We start from the raw sequence: 24581 nt of genomic DNA on the forward strand, positions 1-24581 counted from the left end.
GTTGTCTGATATGCTTAAGCATGTCTGCTCTCTTACTTGTATTTGCACAGCTTTATTTAAAGCTAGTACTTTGAAAGGCCTGTTCCTCCACGCTGTTTCAATATTTAGATAAGAAATATCTGGTGTTGCCTTTTGGAGCAGCGTGTCTGCTGCCTGCCCTTCTGTTCTCACCACCAGTTTCGGCTTTGTGAATGGGGAGCTAATTGGCAGCCCAGTAAGAAATATGAGCTATTGCTTTACTCATATGGCTTTTATTTTGCTTTCAAGAGTTTGAAAACAGTTACACAGATCAGTTCTGTTGATGGTTTCTTTTTTTCTCTTGTTGCTCTTGAAATCCAGTCTATCCTATCCATCATGTTAATAGCAAAGGTAACAACCAAAATAAATATTTTCCTGTCTTCTCTTTCAGATAAAATTGAAGATGAATTAGAAATGACTACAGTGTGCCATAGACCTGAAGGACTGGAACAGCTTGAAGCACAAACTAATTTCACTAAAAGAGAACTTCAAGTACTTTACAGAGGATTTAAAAATGTAAGAACAATACTGCAGTGAACTGAGTCTAGTATGTATGTCCCCACCAGCCTCAACTGCTCAGCTGCATTTTGTATCATTCCCCTGCTAAACATTAGTAGTTTTGTGCTAGATCTCCCCTACCACAGCAGAATGAGCACAATCTGCCTCTCCATCTAATATTTATGACACCATAATCTGCCTAAAACTGGGTTTGGATGAATATTCAGCACATAATATTCTCATTAAATTTGTTCCCCAAATGTCAGTAAGTGCACTGCAATTTCCTCAACTGTGCCAGTACTTCAGGATAACCTGAAAATATTTTTATGGTTACTATTTAATTCTTGCTGTCAGTTCCTCATGCTCTAATGTGAGCGGTACTGTTCACTTGTGATTAGCTGTCTAAGATGGTTTTTTTTGTCCTTTCTCTAGCTGGAGAAATCTTGCTCTTGTACTAGGATGTTATTAGAGCACATTAGGACTATAAGGTCCTGCATAAGTAAGGAATAAGACTGGAGTGGCCGGAGCCAAAAGGAAATCAAAAGTAAACGGGTATCAGGACTTGAAGAGATGAGAGGCTGCAGATATAGGTGAAAACAGGAAACATGCCAGTTGGCATGACTGCATACACAGAACAGCACCACGCTCGTCTTTGTGAACTGCCATTCCAGCCATATTCTCCCTGGTAGCAGGGAGTCTGCAGCTCCGTGAGCCTCAGCCTCTAGGTCACCTGCGGCTGCCTCTTAGGGACTCATCATAATAAATAGAAACACATAGGGAATTTTGAGGCTACATGGAGCAGATGTTTTATGGACCTTGAAGAATGAATACTCTCATTACATGCTTGCCTGAGGGTCTGGATTTAGTCACCAGGTGGTTCGTGCCAGCTGATGTTTTTACAATGATTAATAGATCAGTATTGAGCTAGCTCAATAAACAGTGTGGTTTTTAAGTTGTCTTGCAGGGACGGCTCCAGCATTTCAGCTACTGACACGGTAGCTGAAATTTCTTGGAAAGAGAGTCTATTGGGTAAAAACTTGCTAAAAGAAAGCTGAGCTACCTTAAATACAGGCAGTGTTGAGGGAAACCTACTGGACATTGAGAAGGGCCTTTCTTCTTGACAGATTCTTGAAATTTGGTCGAATCGCATCTCCAATGCATACTTGACTTCTCCAAGGAGTCTGGTGGTTTCATCCTTTATTCCACCGCTCACCTAAGCAGGCCAAGGCACAGCTCAGCTGTCTATAATTTTTCTCTTTCGTGCATGTGTTGTATTTGTACAGCCTTTGCTGCAGGTAGGAGATTGTTTCATGTGTGAAGCTTTCTAACTGCTGAAGACTGATATTCTGAAACCTCTTCATGCTTTGGGCAGTCAGCAAGAAATCATGTGGCTTTTGAGACAACAGTTAACATACAGTATAATATGACATGACTGCCTATAGTGGGAAACTAAACTTAGTTCTTATCTGCTGTGTTTTGCTAAGACCTCTGAAATGCCTTATGTATTGCTGTGTTTGGTGGGAATCCTGTATGGGAGAGCACTGCTCCATGCTGAGAGGAGGAGCTGGCTGTGCCAGCAGCTACAATGCAAAACAGAGAGGCAGCCTTGCCGCTCTCTCAGCAGATATGACATTTACCCCTTGCCCCTCCCCATTTTGCTATCACTTTGCAGTACAGAGGCATTATATCCCAGGGCAAGAATGATAGACAAGTGCATTTAACTTGTGACCTAAACTCTTTCCAAAGATCTCACTAAAGGTCTTGGTATTAATTGACAGTGCTGGCAAGATCTTGTTTTATATCGGCTCGTTAGCACAAAGCAGTCTGTTTTTCTCCAGCTGCTGTGCACACAATATGCATGAAGCTTTAATATCTGAGGTTTAAATTGAAACGAAAGGGCAGCTTTAGCATTTGTAGCCTGTAAATCATGGTTTCAATGGGATGAGTAATTATGCACAGCAGGCAAACTGACTCAGCTGTTACCATATTTGCTATTGTACTGAACCGTCTGCTTTTTGGGATGATGTTACAGTGCCATCTGGAGATTCAAAATCCCTGTGGGAATACAGTCATTTTCCTCACTCTGGCTTGTACTTACTGCTTGCTCTCAGTGATTGCACAGGTCCTGTTTAATCATGAGGCAACACCTGGATAATCACAGAGCCATTTACAGGCACTTGTAATGGACACAGAGAGAATGAGGCCCCGCTGGACCCGGCTGCAGGCACAGGAGCTGACGGTTCCATGTTCATGAGCACGGATGGTGTTTGACCAAAGGCAGTTCAACACAGCCTGGGGTAGCCTCTGGGCTAGTGCCCAGCTGACCAGGGTCCTAATTCTCAGTACTTCTATTCCTGTTCTTTGTCTCCAAAATACATTTCCCCACTCCAAATCTTCCCAGTCTCTTCCCAGTGTGTTGCTGGTCAAGTCTGGTGTTTCTGCACCAGATTGATGGAGGCTTCCACTAAATTCAGATCCTTTGCCACTCCGGAGAAGCAGAGCACACTAACCAGGCCAGTGTCCTTGCTGCCTGGCAAAATGTCCCCCCTCTCTTTGCCTTGAGCTTTTTTTTCCAGGTGTGAAAGGGTGCTGTCCTCCAACATCTCTTGATGCCAGGACCAAAAGTTCACTTTTATCTTGGCGATTACCTCAGCCCCCAAGGTACATTCTGTATTATGCAGAATAGTCTGGTTTGCACCATGGAGTTAGCTGCTGTCAGACTGGAGCCAAATTAATGTGAGGTGTTTGGTCTGATTTCTTTGGCTGTCGTTCTGCAAAAGCAAGATAACAGAGGTCGCAAAAACCAGCAGAGCCTTTGGTGAATCTTGCCTTGGTTTAGCTTAACAAAACAAAATGTGATACCTCTTGTCTATAAATATATGAGGTGAGAGAATTGTTGGAGCTAAAAGGCAATATTGGCACAGGAACAAAATGGCCATGAATAGGCGTAGACTGGAATTCAAAGAAAATTTCCACTCCTCTGAGGAGTAAAATTTGGGGAACAGTTATGGAATGGGAGGGAGAAGAATTAGAAACTATTTTTAAGATTAAAATTGATGGCTAGTGAAGTGACCAACAATGACAGAGGTTTGAGCTCAATAATTGAATACCTCCTGTTTCTAATGACTTACATTCTTTGGAATTGAGTGCATGGATTTAAAAGGGTTGGAGTTTTTATGGGACTTTTTTGCTCAATTTGGGGGGTTTTGTGCTGTTAGGGGAAATGATTGTTAGCTGCAAGGGATAATTTTCCAATACTAAACCAGAAAACAGACAACTCAACTAACTGATGGGCTGTAGAAGATGTTCTTACCGTGCCTTAGTGTGAACATTTTAGCAAATCTGTAATGGAGTGCAGTATGAAATGCAATCATCTGTAACAAATCAGGGTTTTGGAGACTGAAGTGAGCAGTGGGAGCAACGTAGAAATGTTCTGATACTCTTGTAATCCCCAAAATATCACCAAACTGAGAGAATGTAGTAAGAGAAACAACATATTTGGGATGTGTGAATGCTTAGAGACACAAATCTGGATTGTGGATCCTGAAGGTGAATACATTAGAGTCTGGCTGTCATCAGCTAGCTTAATACCTCTAGTTTAGCAAACTGGGACCCCCCGAGGACTCCTTTTCATGTGCTGGCCAGGTTAGCTGAGAACAGTCTGATGGGCAGGTTATGTTTAGCCCCACTTCAGTTCTGCTGCTCATCCCTGCTTGTCCACATTGCACATCTTTGAAAGCAATCAATGAAGTTAATTTTTGGTTCCAGCAGAAGAAAGAACACCAAGTGCAACTTTTGGTTTAGTTTGTTTTTAATGTGGATTCAGCTCCTTTGTAGTTTAATATTTTAAAAGAAGGCTTGAGAGGGTAGATTCAAATATATGACTCATGCTGTCAATGCCAATGCTTGATAGTTAGCTTTTTGAAAATGAGGGCTTGTTTCTGTGCTTGACAACAATACAAAAAAGTGTTTGCTGTTGTTAGACATTTTAAAAGAATTCATAGGTTAAAGAAATGAAATCTAACCCCCTGCCATTGAAGGAAGGCCTTATGAATGCTGTGTAGAAGGACCGTGCTTTTTCATACTACCAAGAAATTTTTCTTAAATGAGAAAACCTTCAATTATCTTCAGTGGAATTTAGACTGACACAAAGTTTACCTGCTCCTTTTCACAAGAGACATTTCTTTCGAGTCAGCTGAATTAAGTAGTACTGTAGGACTAATGAGGCCTCTTGAGCATTATTTGACTCTTATAAAAACAAAATTGTGATCAATTAAGTGCAAATGAATTGGTACTAGCATATGTGTCTGAAAACAATCCAGTTATAGAGAGCTAAACAGGCTGACCAATGTCAGCGCTGCCTCTCCCCAGCACTCCTGGAGGCTTGATGCAGACTTTCATTTGGCTTCCAGATGGAGCATCAGAAGCAATAAGGATCATGTGGAAATTCAGAAAAATTAATCAGGCACAATGGCCAAAACTGCTGCAGGAGACCTTGCCTCTGCGAGGAGAGTGCCTGCAGCAGCAGCCTCTCCTCTGTGCCTGCCCTTTGCAGACGTCAACTTCTTTCTCAGGGTTGCTAGTGGTGGGCTGGGGCTCTTAGTAAACATGGGCTATTAATGTAGCATGGAAGAGTTCCAAGGGACTCTGCAATTATGGACAGTATAGAGAAAATAATGATCAGTCCCTACATTTATAAACTGTCTTTAGGCATGTGAAGTGATGGCTCTTAGTGAATATAATAGCTGTATTTATCAGGAGAGAAAGAAATACATCCTCACTTCATGTGTTTGGCCAGTAGCACTATGCTGGAAAGGATGTTCAGGTGCTTTGCTAGCCTTGGTTTTAACAAGAATGATGACTTGGTCAAATACTCTGAAGTTCTGCCAAGGTCCAGTGTGGGTCTTGGAGCAGCAGCACTCCAGTGACTAAGGAGAAAATTTCTACTTAAGAATGGCTGTTGATAGGGTACTTGGTCAGATCTATGGTTAAAAGATACCATAAATAAATATAACATTATTTAATGTACTTTAAATTACATGTTTTAGGAAACATGACTTTTTGGGACAACACTTTTGTGGTGTCTATCACCTTCTATTACTCTTCTTTTAATGATTTCTAGCTTATTAGAAGTGGCACGAACAGATGAAAAAGTAACCACGTTTCTTATGACAAAGCACCCAGGCAGTGACTATTTTATTAGGAGCTCTGGAATGTTTTGAGGATACTCATCTACTCAGGAATTCTGCCGTACAGAATTAGAAAGTTTTGTTAGTTTTGAAAATGAAAAAACAAGGTCTGGGCCTGCAGCCACTGGCTTTCAATAGTCCACTTGGTCTTTTCACCCCCTTGCTGTGGAACAAGTCCTGAACACTGACGCTGGAGAAGCGGTGGCCCCAGCAAGGTCAAGACTACAGTGCCAGGTTTGGGTTTTAATTGGGACACTTAAACCTAATCAGGGGAAGGACAGTTGTTAGGATATGAATACATAGAGTAAAAGAGAATTTCAGGGCTTTCCAAGCAACAAATTATCCTTTCCTTAGCTCAAATCTATCCAAAATCACTAATGGTCTTCTACCCAAATAGTGTGTAGAAGACAGCAGGATTTCTTCTGCATTGGAGGAAGGAACTCAGATCTAATACCTAATTTCAATAGTGAAAAGGTATGTGATTAAAGAACTGCCTCTGACATCACCTGAAGTGCCCCTCCTTGCTCTCCTTCTTTGACTTGCACAGGATAAAGTGATTTCTCTTGTTTGCCCTGTCCTTTTCCATGGTTAGTAATTGCACATCAGCAGCAGGTGATGCTGACAGATCACAGGCTTGGAAAAAAGCCTTTTTTCCTCTATAGGCTTTTCATGGAAGAATTTCTTGTCAAAGTCCTTTTGGTTCTTAAAAGGTATCTAAAGAACTCATCAATAAATAAGTCATAGACTTGAATCTTTCTCCAACTTTCTGTGTCACCAATTCAAAGTTTACTCATCTCAAATTCCACAACCTGTAACACTACCAGAATAAGCATTTGTCTGTTTTGGATCTGCACAGTGGGGTGTAGCACGCAGCGAGTGTATGCATCTATGGCAGCTCCAAGCTGCCAGTAGTGAGTAACTATAGCAGTACTTGTATCTGCCCTGCTTTGCAAACCTACCTAGGGCCATGACACACTCCCAAGCCCTCTCTTTAATGAAGTCCAGGGCAAGCACAGAATTATATGGACATTAGGGGAGTCTCCATCCCAACAGCATCATGTGATGTAGCACATATGTTCCAGGTAGTGTAATGTGGCAGTAGCGTGTTTGAATGTAAACGCTGTACGGCTCTGTGCTCTTTCAAACTCACTTCTGTTCATCCCCAAGCTTGATTGTGCTACCACACGTCACTCTGCACAGAGGCATGGCCCTCCTAGATGTGTTAGTGCAGAAGAATTAACTATTAAATGAATTGCCATTACTTTAGAAGGTAAGTCCAGGAGGAAAATGTATGCTGCCTAAAAAGTAGCCAGGGTTAGCCAATAGACTGGATTAGCCTTACCATTATCGAAAAGATCTGAAAAACAGTTTCCATCCCATTTCTCCAATAATTTCAATTAGGATTTATTAGGAAAAGAACAGAGAAATGGGGAAAGAACGTCGTTATGCTGCAGGACAAATGAACAGTATACTGGCATCTTGAACATGGCATCTTGAACGTTGTGGTGGAAATGGAAAGATGCAGAGAAGGGGTGGTCAAAGGATGCTCAATGCCTTCTGTGCTGCTTAGGGTGGGATGCTTCAGCCTGGAAAAGAAATAATGAAGGGAAGATCTACAGAATCACAAGTGGCAGGTAGAAAAAGTGTCGGGATCAACTGTTTGCTTGCACTCTTTTTGTAGAGGAATTTGGGGCTGTCAGGCCCAAGGTAGTAGGAGTCAGGTTCCAAAAACTGAAAGCTGGTGATTCCTTGTGCAAAGGATTATAGATCTGTGAAACTCCTTGTTGAAGGACCTGTATTAAAATGGGACAGCAATCATAGCGTGACATAGAAAGAGGAAAGCATGGAGTGAGTATACTGCCAGTAACTGACGAACTTTCTTGATCCCAAATCTGGCCTTCAGTTTAATCATAAGCATCAAACCAAGATATATGTACCAGTTTCACGAGAAATTCTGAGTTAACCTATTCAGATAATCCATCTTCAGCATGTCCTACCAGAAGTGGCAGTGTTCTTGCTCCTCTTCCCTGCCTGTGACACACTGCCTCAACTGGGGCTGAGGAATTGAAATTGCTGTGAATGGAGTCAGGTGCCTGCAGCAGGGGCCAGCCCCATGGTGTCTCTGCCAGTTGGTATTTCTGAATGTGGGAGAAAGCTGACTTTTCTGTGTCTATAATTCTGTCTGTGAAAAAGGATCAGTGCCATGGTCATTTTATTGTTTTGCTCTGGTTTGTTTTCAAAATTGGTTGATAGGCAATCTGTGAGGAAGAGTGTCATGAACTGGGGAATATTTTATATAACTGAAAACTTCATATTGTCAGATAGCAGCGCCTGAGGCTCTCTATGGTACACGAACGCGTGTTGTAACAGCACTGAGCTTGTTGAGGGGTGGTAAAGCACCACAGTCATGCTAAATTTGCTCTTGAAATTTACTTGAATTGTCCAAGTAATTTAAGTTTTAGAAGAGTTGAGAGGAAGGGAATAGGATTCACAAGACAGAGACAGTTCTTGTGCTGTTTTTCACCTGTCTCTTGCATTGCCTGTGGTCCTGCATCCTGTGGGGTAAGATCGAAGGACCTCAGTTCAGATATCTCTTACCAGGTGAAGCACCTGGGGGCTCAGCTCCTCACACCTGCCATGTCTCCCTTTTCATGGGTGCTGCCCAGACTCTGCAGATGTGCCCAGGGAGCACCTTCTACCCAAACTAACGTAATGGCTTGGATTTTGCTGGTCTGTAGCAGAGCAAGCTTGAGCCTCCCAGGCAGGGATGCCCTTTTCCCTTCCTGAATGCTGCCCTGTGGGGCTAGTTAGTTAGGTCAGGAAATTCGGGGCAGAAAATCTGCCACCCTCTTCCCAAGTGTTTTGCTCTTATTCAAAGTGGTCAAAAGTGAAATGAAATGCCTTACATTTTAGTACCAGAGCTTAAAAATAAAATAACTTCACAAGTTGCCAGGTTAGAGAATTTGCATGGGCACAGTCTGGCTTCTCAGAAGGTTACAGAAGACTGAGCAGACAAACAGGTTAAAAGTGATCTAATCTTTTTCAGCCTAATACTAATGCTTGTTTGTAAGGACTTACTAGTATGCTATGTACCTGACACCAGCTCCATGGAAGCTAATGGTATCTGGCTACAGTCTTCTGCTGAGGATTAATGAATTTGTATATGTAGAGGCATCAGACAAGGAAGTGTTAGCTGGCACTAACATGATTTGTAATTATTAGATGAAAGCTTCATGACAGAAGGCATGAGCTGCCTTTCTAGGTCGTCCTATAAAACAGTGATTAAACACTGCTGAAAACACTGTTAGAAGTGTTAATAATGGTGAACCAAGTCTATGAGATGCTTAAGATGAAATTGCAGTCTGAATTATTTTAATTTCTTCAGCTGCACAGCCCGTGCATCTAGAGCACTGTGAGAACAGGAATGTGATTTGTTTAATTGCTCTCTTCGGGCTTGTAGAGTTTTGCAAATGAACCTTTACAGAGATGGGTGTTTTTCTTGATTTTTTTTTTTTTCTTTTTTGTTTTTCCAACAGGAGTGTCCTAGTGGGGTTGTTAATGAAGAAACATTCAAACAGATCTATGCACAGTTTTTTCCTCATGGAGGTAAGCGGAGTATTTTGTGTCTGTCAGGTTTATTGAAGCATGCCTTAACATTCATTACTGCCAGCTGGCTGCAAAACTACTTCAGATAATCTGTGCAAGAAATGTGAATTGAGCTTAAGCTTTGCAGGATCTTAAACAGAAACACAAGCATCAAGGTAATAAAATTAAGTTAGGCCCTTTGAATAGTTATTTCACCAGAATATAGACAAACCCACCTTAAAGATTGCCGCTAGTTCTCAGCTTTTTATTCCCCAAGTCCAAAATAGAAAGTGGGAATTGGAGCTTTTTCTTCTTGTACTAACGTTCTGGGTGGCAGAAAGCTAAATCACTTCCCCTCAGTGTGTCTCTGCTTCCCTGCTGTTGTACTGCTGTGCATGTAGTATCTAGCACAGAAGAGTCCCAGACCTTATTTTGGCCTGCAAATTAATCAAAACCTCCCTAAAATTCTTAAAGCAGTTTTTAGTTGATATGTAACTCCTAGCTACCTGAAATGATCATTTTTGGTGTTCATGTGACTAAGACAGGATCATGTCATGTATTGGAATGTATTGTATGGGAAAGTATTGTATTAAACCTCTCAAATAATATATGTTCTTGCCTTTTAAAAACATCAAGAACCTATATGTTCCTCTAACTGGTATGTTCTGTGGGGATACTGTTCCCGAATTGAAAGAAATGAGTCATGGGTTTAAGTGGCTTTTTAGTAAAAGATTCAGTATTTGAGGCTTTTCAAATGCATTCTACTCTGTAGTAGCTGCAGAATACACTCATTGTGCAATGATGACTGAAGCTTCTGCACGAGTGTATGTGTGCATGTGCATTTACTTTAAGAAGGTCATTAACAAGTGGGTTTTCAACTAAATGTCAAGATAAACCATGTTATGCTTATATTTTACGATGCATGTGAAAGCAAAGATGTACATCTATAAAAGTATGGACTTGATGATTTCCTATTGTTTTGTTATAAAAAGAAACTAGTGTATTTAATTATTTTAACAAATATGCAAAAAATTAAGTATTTGTAGTCTTAATGTATTTCTGGATGTGTTTTGTGTTTTCAACCTAAGTTCCAGTAAGTCCAGGGAAGTCCAGTTACCCCAGTAACTGCACTAACTCCTTTAAGTAACACACCTCAAGTATGCCTGAGGTCCTTCCTTCCCATGTGTGAAAAACAAACAGGCACAGAAATGTCACCTTTTCATGGATAGATAACTTTTTGCCCCTCTCCTGAGGTTGACAAGGACTTGCCTTTTTTTTTTTCTGTCCCATTCCCTTGAAATGTGATTCTCCCTTGGTTAATGACGATGGTAGTACAACCATGCTTAATAATAAATCAGTTTAACAGCACGTGTGATCTTGCATTTTACACTGTTTTCTTTCACTTGGTTTTCAAACTGTTTGTATAACCTTAGCATCATAAATCATGAGACTTCAGATTCCTCAGAGATTTTTTCACTTTTATGGCTCTCTGTGCAGATAAACTTATACATCCCAGAGGTAGTAAAGAAGCTCTGAATTATAAAAACTTTGTGCAGTGTCATCCCAGGCTTGTGATGTTTTTGTTAAATAGGGCTCCTATGTTTTCTTCTGGAGCTATTTGATTTCAGAATCCTTCTCTTAAAAATGTAGCAGATAGTTTTTTGTTTACTACAGTCCAAAGTATTCTATCCTTACGGATGATGGTGACTTAAGTATTTGATTTTTCTGCACACTGCTACACTTTCCTGGGTTTGAATCATAGAGCTCAGAGTAAAGAGATGCTGGGTCATTCCATCTGACTGCCTGCGTAGCACAGGGTACCAGGCTTCACCTGAATACCCGTACATTGAGTATGAAGATTCAGGCTTAACTAATGCTGTGTGATAGAGGCAAAGAATAGAAGAGACAAAAAAGCTCATGGCTGCTAGAATAGCAATGAAGTAATTAAGGAAATTTAATGTCAGTTGCTTCCATCTTGAAAAGCTGGGCTCTAGTAAGACAGAGAGCAGTGCGAATTGCCTCCAGAGCAGAGAACAGGCCAGTGAGGCCAGTGAAGGTCTTAAGGTCATACACCTATTTGATTTATTTTTTTCTGCGTACCATTACTGTTTTTCCCACTTAACAGCCATCCTTCATGTGGCCGTAGAAACTATTCTTCTCAGTAGAAAAGTTTTTCTAAACCCAGCAGTTTAAGATTCAAAAGGACAAAAATATGCTTCAAATGAGACTGCTCTTTAGCAGTCATGGGACAAACTCCAGTTACTGGAACTAGACCCTTCTGAAGTTGGGCAGTCCCTGGGGACCTCTGCTGTATCTCACACAAAGCGAAAAGGTAGAGGAAGGAAGCACACATGCTTTTGCAGTGTTTTCCACCAGAGCTAATACTCCATTTGCTCCAGAGGCACTCTTGGATGGTTTATTTTTTTGCTCATTCTTTCAAGTACAGCCACATAATCCAAATTGTTTCTACTGTAATAAAAGCTTTTACATTTCAAGGCTGTTTTAAGGGAGGGCATGGATGTTAACATTTACTGGTTCATAGAATATCTGGCAATGCTACAAGGTTGGGTTTTATACAAAAGGAAAATAAGGTCATGAATGTTGTTTGGAGCCATTAGTGTATAATGAACTGTTGTACCAATCAGTGCCCTTTCTGTTTTTCAGATGCTAGCATGTATGCACATTATCTCTTTAACGCATTTGACACTGCACAGAATGGCTCGGTGAAGTTTGAGGTAATTGTTTTGCATTTGATACCTCTTTCTCAGTTTTGTGTTTTTAAGCTTTTCCATCCATTCTGTACTGCAGACTAGTTGGATTATGGATTACAGGTTTCAGTCTAAAATCAGTTGATATTTTAAAATCTGGTTCACTGTAGTTTATGCAGATGAAGTTACATGTTTCCTTTCACCAAAGAAACATATGGATTGCGTTAGTGTCACAGGGAGAAAGTGCAGAGATTATGTAGCAGAGAGAAGTGGTTGAGGACAGTCCCATAGGAAGAGATGAGTGGCACAGATTATTTGGATGTCAAAGAAAAGCCAGTACATCTTGTACTTTCTGTAGTCATCATGCATTGCATTATTGCACTGTTATATTTGTATGTTGCTGCAGTATGGTTTTTTAAAGCTTATTTGGTATACTGAACAGGCATCTCAGGTACTTGGTACCCAATGGAAAATAAATTCACCCTTTAACTGAAAGGCCTGTTGCTGTGGCTACAAATAGCCATGCTTCCCTGTCACATGTACAGCTGTAGGAGTGCAGCAATGGGATATGTTAAGTCATAGACTTGTGGGGGATGAACTTCATAGTTTTGAAGACAGTTTGCTGTGATGATAAAACTAGAAATCATAGACAGTCTTGCCTTTGCCGTCAGATAGCCAAGAACTCTGGTAATTTCCAGATAAGACTAAGAAATTTGTTCATTTATCAAATGTAAAATGGGAATGTTACAGTTTGTATGTGTGTGTCTCTGTGGCAACAGCTGCAGCAGGAGTTTTGCATATGGCAGCTACTCAGAGACTTCCAGAAACCTAAACAGACTGAGACACAGAAAAATGCTTCGATAAGTATTTAAAAAAAAAAAAAAAAAAAGTGCTGAGCTTTCCTTCCTGGCAAACCTGTCTCTTTAGTGGTTGTCAAACATAAGCATTTTGTCTCCTATTTTGTCTCGTTCAGCAAATTCAGATTCCTCTGAGCCTTGGGAAAAAGGAGCATAGTATTCTAAGAAGTGATGTACTGCCCCACACTGCCCCATGCAGAGCTAATGGAGATAACATAGGAAGGACTGAGTACATTAAATGAGTTATCAGGAACTCTATATAGCTCTGTTACCTTGAAGCTCTGCCTGTACAATCCCTGTAGCAATGCTACTTAGGGTGCCTGAGCCACTGGGCAGTATAAACAATAAATCAAAGGTACTGGAAACAATAACTTTACTGTAAACAAAAAATGCAATTAAAATGCTGTGACTGAGTAATTAGTGGTAGGAATCACATCTGGTCAGAGAACAAAACCTGAGGCTCCTTGTGTTAGAGGAGTTTAGGATCTCTCCAGCTATCTCAAGGCAGGAACAGGAAAAAATGCTGGATTTTTTCCTTCTTTGCCAGCACCCTAGGTCTAGAGGTAAGAAAGCATCGGCTCCTACTTCCACAGTTAAAGTCTGGCTGTGTTTAACCAGGCAGTGGCAGTCTGAGTGACTCCTTGCAGCAGACCATTTCTAGAAGGGGAATGGCCACTGGAGCATCTGGCAGTGCTCTTAGAAACCAGTCGTGTATTTTGCCATGCTTACATTCATGCAACATTTAGAGTTTAGAGCATGATAAATTTGGATGGGTAGCAAGGAAGGTGTCCCAGCTTCTGGTCTGGAGCATGCTGTACTGCTTCTGGCAAGTCTGCAGAGTCAGGGCAGGCACTGTCTGTGTTTAGGATCTAAATCTGCCTATCTTGGACTGGATCTGCTCTTAATCCTGTGCTGTTTTCACAACCCTCACCTGAAGACTAGGAGAGTTTTAAGGCTGCAGCACCCATTAGGTCTTCCTGCCCTTCCAGCATTGCTAAGCTGCCTAATCCATATCATAAACTTGGCTTTTGCATTGACTGCAGTTAAGTACTTGAGGACTTCTCCGATTTTCCTGGGTACCTCATACACATTTATTAGTGTGACAGTATTCAGATCATCTTAGCAGATGCTACGTCCATTGAGTTAGTCAGAGAGGACACATTTTTGGAAAAGAGAGCCAGAAGAGATTGATAACCATATGCTCTATATCCTAAAAAGATGAGTCTTTTGACTGGCATTATATAAAGAAGGTGATTTAGAAAAGGATGTTATAAAAATTCGCACTTCTCTCTCTGCCTCGAACCAGGATTTTGTGATGGCATTGTCCATTCTGTTGCGGGGAACTGTTCATGAAAAGCTAAGATGGACGTTTAATCTGTATGACATAAATAAGGATGGCTATATAAACAAGGAGGTAAGGCTGTTCCTGACAAATGTAGTTGATTTCTGAAGAAAGCCAACTGGTTTCTGTTGCAGAGCACAGTTAATTTTACATGCAGCTAATTAAATGCAAATCAGACTGGACTTGAGCATTTATCTATGTCTAAGTAAAGTGCACAGTGTCTTATATTGCATGATTTTGTAGACATATTTTCCTATATTATAGTGCCTTTAATGGATTGCTTTAGCCAGGAGCAAAATCCTCGTTAGAGCTGTGAGCAACACAACCTTTGTGAAGAGGAAGGTGATGGTGACAATAGTGACTGAGACACAAAGGGTTTCTGGCTGCACTGGGAGGTATGGTGTGGGCTCACTTGGAGCACTAGAAGCCCCCAGCACCACTCCTGAATCTTCTTACTGGTACTGCCTGTTCCCCTTGTGGGAAGCCTTGGTTTTGAGCCTGGTAACCTTGAATATTTTGCAAATACATCTTGGTGTATCTTCTCAAAACTATTGTGCGTACCTGGAGGGTTTGCAGTTACTGCTACCAGTCATGGAGTTGTGTGGCAGTTTGTGCCAGGTATGGAGAAGGGTTGGGTTCCCACGGAGTGCCATGAAGGTCCCTGGCCATGGGGGAGGCTCTGGGACAAGGCTAGTGCCTCAGTGCTCAGGACCGAGCGTGCCCCTTGCAGCCCAGCACCATCCCCAGCAGCTGCCATGTCAGAGCATGTGTCCCACAGTGCTCCTGGCCAGGAGGGCAGTGAGCACTGCGAGAGCCTCCAGCACGGCTGTGGCAAAGTCATGGCACAGTCAGAAAGAAGCACTTGTGTTTTACAGATGACAATACATCTGTCTTCATGCACATGTAGAGGCATTCTCTGTGCTGTTTTGTAATAGGAAAAGAAGAGCGAAGAAAAGAGCAGTAAAAGAAAGAAAAGTGCTATAATGTCTATCAATTTCCTTTTGTGTTTGTGCTGGCATGCCACTACTGCAGGAAATGATGGATATCGTAAAGGCGATTTATGATATGATGGGAAAGTACACGTATCCGGTGCTCAAGGAAGATGCGCCAAGGCAGCATGTAGAAGTATTCTTCCAGGTACTTAATTTTTGATGTGTTTTTCTTAACGCTTGACCTATGCACTGATACACTTGACAGTAAAGTTAGCCCTAAGTTCAATCCTGTGCCCCACTACATATTTCAAAATAAACCCTAGCAGCCATTCAGCCTAACAGTACAGTGTCTGCTGATTTCCTGGCTCCAAAGGTATCTCATTTGTCTCTTAGCCTGACCTTTTGCATTGGCATGTGCCACATCCAGCAAGTCTGAAGCCTCTGCCTGTGTTGTAGCCCTTCTGTGCTGCTTCTCCTAACTGCCTGTAAAGAGAGACAAGAATATGGGTGCTGGTTGGTGAGGCAATGAATAAATAAATGATATAATGAGGGTAGAGGTTGCTATGTATGTCAGTGAAGGAGTAGTTGGAGATGACCTCAAAAGCGCTCCAAATACCAGAGTAAACGAGTCCATAGCAGTTGGGAAATTTAGCCAATGACACTGAGACTGTAATCTAAGCTGGTAAAGTGCCCTAGGTTTATTCAGATTGCATCAACTAAGAAATGATACTATAACTGCAGTGTTACCTACAGAAACAAAAAAAAATTTTTTATTTTATTTTGCAGAAAATGGATAAAAACAAAGATGGTGTTGTAACTTTAGATGAGTTTATTGAATCATGTCAGGAGGTAAGGACAAAATTATAACTGCAATGAAAAGTCTTGCTCATGCCACAGCATTTGCTTTCCCTTTGGACAAACTCCATTTGAAAGAAGATGCTGCTCAGGATCCCAGGTTTCCGTTGCTCTGTGAAAAAAACTGCTTTAAGATTGAATTTCGGGTGGTGCTCTGTGAAGCCTGTGACTCAACAGCGAAGTAGGGTCAGGTTGATCATGGGAGAGGGCCTCTTCATTTCCAGAGCTGGTGGCCAGTGCTTTTTTTTTCCCGAGTGAACTGCAGTGCCTGATTCTGTAGGCAAGCAGATAACTCTAGAGAAAACACATAGCGCCCTTAAACTTTTAGTATTTTTCCTTCCCCTTGATATTGTCTCTGTGTGCTGCCCCTGAATGTCATTAGCAGGTACCACATTGCTGGAACTGCCCAGAGCCAAAGGTCTCTCAAAATTTGTAATTGAAGCATTGACTTTTACCTTGGTCAAACATTTTGATGTGGTCAAATACTAAAAGCAAATGTTGTCATCATAGCGATGATTTTTTTTTTTTTTTTTTTCCTGTCTTCGAAATAAGCTCCCTCTTGCAAATTCCATACATAAGGTTGGCTGTAATAAATAATTGCTGATATTTTTAGCACTGGCACAAAGGTGAGCATCTGCGTTAACATGCAATTGACCAAGTGTCTGTTGTCTTAGACTGTAATTAACTGTGTAGATGTTTGCTCAGAGATATCTCTAATATTTAATCAGTACAATAATGGTCTCTGCATTTTAGAAAATTTACATTGGTGCAAATAATTGCATACCAGCCCACCTGTGTATCTTACTTTCCCTGGAAAAGTCCTCCATGTTCTGCAGTCAGACAGCTCTTCTGTACCAGAGCAATGGGAAGATGCTGACTGTGGAGGGCTAGGCTAGCTTCCCGCTGCTTCTGTGTTAAGTCTGGCTCTGGCAACATCCAGAATACTTCTTAGTCAGGGACTTCCAGTGGAAAAATCCTTGTTAGCAGATGCATAATACAAAGCTAATTTTTTTTTTCAGTTACTTCATTCTTGGTCCTTCCTGATGGTTTGGCTTATTTTTGGCCTCTAATTTAATCATTTGTGTTGTGAATTATTCTTCACATTCATAATCTGCCTTCAGGCTGGATGCGTGTGTGTGTGGTTGGTGGTCTTAGTATTGAAACAACTTCTAACCATTAGAGTTTGTTTAATGCTCTGCCCTAGGTTGGGTTTGGTTCCTCCTGTTGACAGACTTGGACTAGGAGCTGTGCAGACTGCTGCACTGTCATCTGTGCTCTCCTGGCAGATAGGGAGCAGGCCCTGCAACGCTAAGGTGTTGGGGTTTTTTTCTTTATGAAAAATAAACCAAAATGCACTATAGTGCTTAGCTCTGCCATTTCTGAGGGTATGGCTCATGGGCAGTGAACTTCTAGCATTGCTTTGGGGAGAATGATTAGTTTCCCATGCAAGGTGATACATTGTACCACCATACCGACCAAACTGTGTTAGAGGTGTGAGACAGGTGGATGCAGCCTCAAAATAAGATAGAGGAATGAGATGCAATAGATCTCTTAAGTTGCTCAATGTGGAAAATTATTTTCATGTTACCAGCAAACAGTTATTCTGACTTGTGGAATAACTGAATTCCTGGGGGGACGGAAATCATCATTATGCTTTTGAATATTACTCTGGTTATTACCTCGAAGTACAATTTTGAGAATTCCTGAGAGACAGTCTGGGATTCTCTTTGTGTGTCTCCAACTTTCTCATTTGAATCTAGGAACCTCGGAGAGGCTGAGATTGCATGTATTTGGGGTTTGAGCTGGGTGTATTTCTGGGATGAAGTGGTCCTTCAAGGCAGCTTGCTTACCAGATCAAAGCCTGCAATTTAATTTGGAATTTTGAAGCATATTAGCTAAGTGCATATTTGCATATTCAGGACCAATGAAATGCAGTTGGTCTCTGAAGTCTGAGGGTTCACTACAGTCACCAGCTCAGTGCTGGTGTCTGGTTTTCTTCAGTAAAGCATGGCCCTTGCTGAATGTCAAACTTATGAGAAGATCCTGTGCTTGCATGCCTCAGACCAACTAAGGTGCCAGAGTAAGAGAGAAAACTGTTTTGCAGAATCAGGACCCAATCACTGAATCGATTCCAGCTCATCGAGGATGAAAAGCATTATGAAAGCAAGGCTGTTGCTTGCAGTAGCAACTGCAGAGCCCCTCCTGTGCCATGCAAAGTTCTGAGTCATGCTTGTCAGTGCTGGTTTTATGGAAGTGTCTTCTCATTGCTTGCAGGATGACAATATCATGCGATCCTTACAGCTCTTTGAGAATGTGATGTAACCGTGTCTGGTGAGCGCTGGAGGAGTCAGAGACTTTCTGTGTAACAAAGATCTCCTTTCTGGGTGAAAGCTTTTTACAATTCAGCCATGTTCAGTATGTGAGGATTTTGTACGACATCTCCAACCAAATGGCAACCGAATGCAACCAATCCCACTTCTTCTCCCCAAGAGACACTGGTGGACCTTTGTTTCATTTTGGAAGCATGTGAATATTTTAATAAATCCTGACAAGAGAGAACTGCTGCTCGAAGTACAATGAGTAATATACAGCATTGTTTGCTAGGCACAAGTCCTGCTTTTAATCTAGCATATGATTACATATGATAGCACATGTTGATAGCTTACTCAGCCATCTATTGCAAGTGAAAAGCTCAGTCTATACTACCATATGACAAAATGTTTTATGAATGCCTTGCCATTAATCTGCTTTGACAAAAGTCAAATCTACCAGGGCAGTCTGTAAAAAACAAACAGTAAATGTACCTAGGACATTAAGCTGACAGCCCGTGTAGCCAATATCCCCATTTCTGCAGAGATCCCACTTCTCCTCTCACATGCACTGGTGCCACCATGCTGAGTTTGGAGTTTTTCATGAACACATTAACCAGAGGATCTTCATGCCAGGGTGAGCCAGAAAGGAGCTAAACATGTGTTGCACATACAAATATCAAACTACAGAACAAATGCTGTTCAATGATGGTAAGTTCTTGCAAGACCGGGCAGGTTTCTAAGGGCTGGTACAGGAAGATGAATACCCGCTCTGGTCCCAGCCACCTTCTGCAGTCCCAGCATGTGGTGGGACACCAAGTGATTCTCCAGTGTGCATCTCAGCAGCACCGTGGTCATGTGCTGTGGTCCTTTTGGTGTAGTTTGGCACACGCTTCCTAGGTTCATCATTTGAACATTTGCATTTTTCCATTGGACATTACAGTAAAGTGTTCCCCACTTCATGGATTTATTTTAGCTTTCCAGTTTTACTTAGTGCAGAAAAGGGCCCAGATGATGCAGCTGTGTTTCTACATACAGACCCTGACATCCACAAAGTTCCCTGTAGGTTTAATCAGGAGCTACTTAGTTGTTATTAGTCTCAGAATCAGCTGCCAGGCCCACATATCCCTTTGGGTAGTTTAACATTTTCTATAGCAAGATCTTTTTTCCTAGAAGGCAGTTGCATGACTTGTACAAGTCCCATTTCCTTACTAATGCCAAATAGATCATTGGTTTGGGGGGTTGGTTTTTTTAATTAGTAAAACAGAAAGAATTACGTAGTGAATTTACATCAAGGTTGGATTTTGCCCAGTAGATTAATTGTCAGCTGAGAAACATGTCAGAGCCCGCTTTGCAGAAGACTCTTAAGAAAGCTAACACACAAGAGTGCCATTGGAGTCTCCAGGCAGGCGATGGCTGAGAAACAAGGGAAGGAGGGAACTGCCAACTCTTCCAGCTGCTCAAACCATACAGAACAGAGAGTCCCTGCCATAGTGCTACATCACTCCCATCCAGTAAGCATATATTTTTATTATATCAGATACTATATTACAAATATACTGTTAGCAGTGAAGATATATTTTAAAAATTATCTAAGTGGAAGCTTTTTATAATACAAAATATATAGAATGCCTCATTTCTGTAGCCCTATATTTTATAAAAATTTAATCTATTGAAGTATTCCTGATTATAGAGGTAGGTCTGATCAGTACTAGTGTAATGCTATGCTAATTCCCCTAGGTGGGACATTTTCCCTTTTACTGTGCTTCTCCATACACTTCTATGTAGTCAACTTAAATATAAGTTGCCCACTTGTCATCAAAAGTGCTACTGAAGTGAGTGAAGTTACATGTACACAGGAATGACACCCTAGTCTATTCTGTTTATTGCCTTTCATACAAACACTCTTAATTCCTTCCTAGAACGGATACAGAGCATAGCAACTCCAGTAATGTGCTGTGATTCACAGAAGGGATGCGATGCTGTGAGAGTAGCCTTGTCCTCCAGTTGTCCGGTATTGTCTATTTAGTTTTTATTTAACAGGCGCTTGATAAAGACATCAGTTGTAGCTGAAATAATGCACAATGTTTACACTGTTCCTTCTCGATTCTTCTTGCAATCACTTTAGTAAATGGCAGGATTTAATATAATGAATAACCTGCCCTTTTGCCCCCACCAAAAGAGCATCTGTCTGTTACCAGTCTAAGCAGTTAACTTCAGCTGAGGGAGAAGTGGTCAAGATAATGGAAAGCGAGCATTTGCATTGGGCTAGCACAGTGCCTTTCTCCCCTAACAGTGTAGCTTATGAGATGGCACATACAGCTTGAAAAGTTTTGAATGTGCCCTTTTCAAAAGAATATGTTACTAGTAGTTGTATGATACCGTGGTCCCTGAAGGTAAATTAATTTCTGGAGTTACTGTGGTGAATTTGGCTTCAGCTATGTTTTCCGTGTCTCCACTAGCAGAAGTGCTATAGGGGTGGTGTGGGGGTGCCTGTGTCATAGGGGCTATAACTGCTTTCTGTCGAGAGTGGCCCCATTTGGCAACATACTTCAAACGTTTGGATGTTGCTCTCAGTACATGCCTAAATGCACTGCTGAAATCAGGCTACCATTAGTGACCCTGCAGTTTTGGCATCTCTGCTTCTGCTCCACTGTGTCAGTTTTCAGCTCCCAGCAGCAGTGTGGGTGTGTTAGGCAGAGAGGGAGATGCTGAAAGCCGCACTGGTCCTGATTCTGCCCTTGAGGCATAACTAGCTTCAATTTTGGTCTCGTAGGAGTCCAGACCCCACCTGCACATACCTGATGTTCAGCCCTGGGTTGCTACCTCTCTGCTCCGCTTGAAGTTCATTGTAGCTGAGACAGGAGGATTTGCAAGGTGACACACAGCGGTTGTATTTGCACATAGCTCTAATTGTAAATTCTGTCTGTGGTGGAGTCATTGCCTTTGCGAAACCATTTATGATCCTGTGCTTGTCTCTGATCCCACCGATGTCAGCAGAGGCTGCTATGCATCAGTGCAGAGAAGGCCTCTGGGTTTTCCATGAGCAGCATAAGTGTGTATGGCATGTGTGCTCCAGCCAACAGATGACAGAGATCCAGTGACTGTGAGAGAATCGTACTCTGCATGGAAATGTCTTTGGGTTTGTTTTTTATGTTTTCAGTGAACGTTACTTTGTAAACTTGCAAAGCCTCCCATCACTCATAAGTGGGGCTATGCAATATTTATGGCAAATACTTACTACTATGGCTTTCTAAATAAAACATAGCATGCTATTCTAATCTCATACCATCATAAATCCTACTGCCAGTATGCGGAAGGTAGTTACTATGCTGGCTTCTAAGTTACAGTTAGACTATCTGTCAGTGCTATCAGCTGTGCAAATTTTCTCAAAGTTGTGAATGTTTAAATAATGTCTGAATCATTAGTCTGACTGTTTCATTAGTTACAAACATTAGTCTGCATCTTCATGCCAGCATTTTCTAAAAAAACCTTTCTAACGTGCGTTTTAGGCAACAATCTGTTGAAAAATAGGAATGTGATTAATGATAATGCAAAAAAAATGTAACGTGCCTGTTACTGTCGATGTTTGTTTTCCTGTTACTTTGAATGCGTTGCAATATTGTGAGTAATCACAAGTCAAGCTATAAACCTGAGGTATGATATCCTAAGGTTCAAGCATTGTGGGCAGAACTTTGGCATTGCCTGACTGCGACACATGTTGAGAACAAACATCTTTGTGTCTGTGTGTGATCTTTGATAAGATGGTAGCAGCAGTGTAACAATGTTTTTTTTTCTTCTTCATGGAACTGCCGTGAAAGACCTAAGGAAATGTGCAAATAATATAAATTGTGATAACTAAAGCCATGTTAATGGAGCAGCAATGCATAGCTTCACTCTCACGAATGCTATTCTCCAACAGCAATTTGTATTAAATTTTGTTGAATGGTTTTAAAAATGTTGATTTTAATAATAAAAATAAAATATCTGTAGGAAGGTGTCCTTTCTTAAGCCTAGTATGTACTTTTTTTGTAGGGGACACTGTCAGGTTAAAAATTTACAGTGAAACTTTTAAAAGCAGGACTCTTATAAACACATATCTACCTGCATAGAGGCTGTTAAACTCCTGAACTGTGCTGTGAGCGTAACAGTTACATGCTGATGATTTATTTGCATCACGATTTGGGGCTGCTCTTATGCTTGGTGCAGTGTCATACACCTAACTGATAGTCTGGCCCTTCTGTAAATAAGAGTTCAAAAATGTTCTACCTGCATCACTGATAGAATCTCAGAGTAGTAAAAATTGAAAGCTTATAGGCATGTCTTTTCAGTATTTCTGTTCAAGTATAACCAGAAGAACAGGCAATTAAGTTGAAGAAAAATGCCAAGACTATTTTATTTTGGAGATAAGAAAAATAAAACAAAACCTCACAGTGTCCCTTTAGCTCTGGTTTGTTGTAAACATCCATTCTGACACATGGAGAAATGCAGAAGAAATTTTGCGAGACTATATATATGTGTGTACATATATATTTATATAAAAAAAAATTTCCTAAACTCCATTCTGTAGGGTATAATATGTCTACCAGCACATCCCAGGAAAAAGGACATTTTCTTGCATACATGCAGAAATGTGAAAATAAAGATGTCTGTGTGAAACGTGGTATTGGTCTCGCTCCAGTGCCTAGACAGGTCGCGTTGCCCAGCTGACCGCTCCCCCTGGCCAGCTCTTGGCTGTGCAGACAGGGAGCGAGTGGCCTGGGGGACAGCCACCGCTGCCACTGAGGCACCAGCCTGCTTGGGAGAGGCAGCAGTTCCCTGGGGAAAATGCCAAACCTGACTTCTTGCTGTCCCTGCAAGGAAAAGGTGTTGAAGCTGCCTGTTCAGTGCCTCTCGCTTGCTCTGAAGCGCACCCAGCTGCTGCTAGGCAAAGGATACTCTGGCTCACTGGCACGTGCGTATGCTTTTTATTAATTTTTCATTATCAGGTTTGCTCGAATGGCTGTCTGAAGTCTTAGTTACTGCTGTGAGATATTAGACACCTCTGATTTTACTCTCAGCCCATCCCCATTGCGGCTGAGCATCTCATCCTGCTGCCTCCGTGGTCTGGGGTGTTGCACCTGATGGATTGAAGGGACAGTGGGGAAGAGGGCAGGTATGCACTAGCAACAAGGGCTGTCCCCACAGCATCTCTGGGAACATCCTCCAGAACGTGGCAGGGTGAAATGAGGCGTGTGCCATAACTCAGCATGTCACAAAGGTTACTTTGGAATACAATAATAGCTTCTTGTTACTGTGAGATTAATTCTGTAATCTTTGCTTATCCATGCAGGCCTAGCAAAGCTGGTAAGGGAAGAAGCCCAGACATGTTGGCACATGAAGATCTCTTCTTCTCTGCACAAGTAGAAGTTATTGGCTACCCGGTTCTCTTGCATTTGGGGCCAGAAGATGCATCTGAGATGGAGAAACCATGCAGCATGCTGGGAAAAGTGAGGCTTGTATCTGCTAGTGTGGGATGTGACTGGGACTGCTGTGGGATAACAAGTATCTGTTGGTCTGCAACCTAGATTTAACAAATTGCTATAAGGGAAGAAATCCCAGATTATCATCACCTCTAAAGCCAGATGTCTGGGATCAGTTCTTAGAGGTCCAAGCCTAAATGGAGCTGAGCACTCCTGTTGGAAAGAGTGCAGCTTGTTAACATTATGTCTTCCATCCTGAATTATCTGCTTAGCTGCAGTCTGTCTGAAACCACAGCACATGCCCCTCGGTTCAGTGCTCAGGATTATTTAAACTCCTTTGCCTTTGTGAAACAAGTTCAAACCGGTGACATGCAATAGAATGACAGCAGACAAGCACAGAGGATGTGAACGAGGCCATAGGACGAGGTGACTCCTATCTAGTGTGATCTTCACTCGTTTAGGCCAAATGAAAGGAATGCATAGGAAGTCTTTATAAATAACTTACTAAAAATAAACAGAAATCACCCAACAAATTTGAAGATATAGCTGCTAGTTGTCTGTGTGACACTAATTAAAGGTTAAAGAATAATAAAAATGCAGTTAAAATAAAAACAAATTGACAAGTTATTGGGAATAGTGACATTAAATCCTCATTGTGTTTAAATCATCAAGTTAACATGGGAGGTTTTCAACCCCAGCAGGCCAGTCAAGGATAGACATCCCTTTATAAACTACCCATGGAGTAAGTACAGTGAAGTCAGGTGTCAGCTGAAGACTGATAATTACTCGTCTCCAGCTGACAGCATTGAGGCCAGCTGAGGTGACA

The 24581-nt window shown here is 41.5% G+C and overlaps 1 protein-coding gene across 3 annotated transcripts in view; it reads left to right on the top strand.

Annotated features, from left to right (window-relative positions):
* Positions 1-22957, top strand: part of KCNIP1 (potassium voltage-gated channel interacting protein 1) — a 134317-nt gene extending 111360 nt beyond the window's left edge. For all 3 annotated transcript variants that reach the window (XM_074838647.1, XM_074838646.1, XM_074838645.1), the window contains exons 2-8: positions 410-534; positions 9242-9311; positions 11955-12025; positions 14162-14269; positions 15230-15334; positions 15916-15978; positions 18259-22957. In XM_074838647.1, coding sequence (XP_074694748.1) covers positions 433-534; positions 9242-9311; positions 11955-12025; positions 14162-14269; positions 15230-15334; positions 15916-15978; positions 18259-18306 — 567 coding nt within the window. In that variant the 5' untranslated portion in view covers positions 410-432 and the 3' untranslated portion in view covers positions 18307-22957. The remainder of the gene's footprint in view (positions 1-409; positions 535-9241; positions 9312-11954; positions 12026-14161; positions 14270-15229; positions 15335-15915; positions 15979-18258) is intronic.
* Positions 22958-24581: the final 1624 nt, after the last annotated feature.

Source organism: Strix aluco, chromosome 13 (assembly GCF_031877795.1).
Source record: "Strix aluco isolate bStrAlu1 chromosome 13, bStrAlu1.hap1, whole genome shotgun sequence".
Classification (NCBI taxonomy): Eukaryota; Metazoa; Chordata; class Aves; order Strigiformes; family Strigidae; genus Strix; species Strix aluco.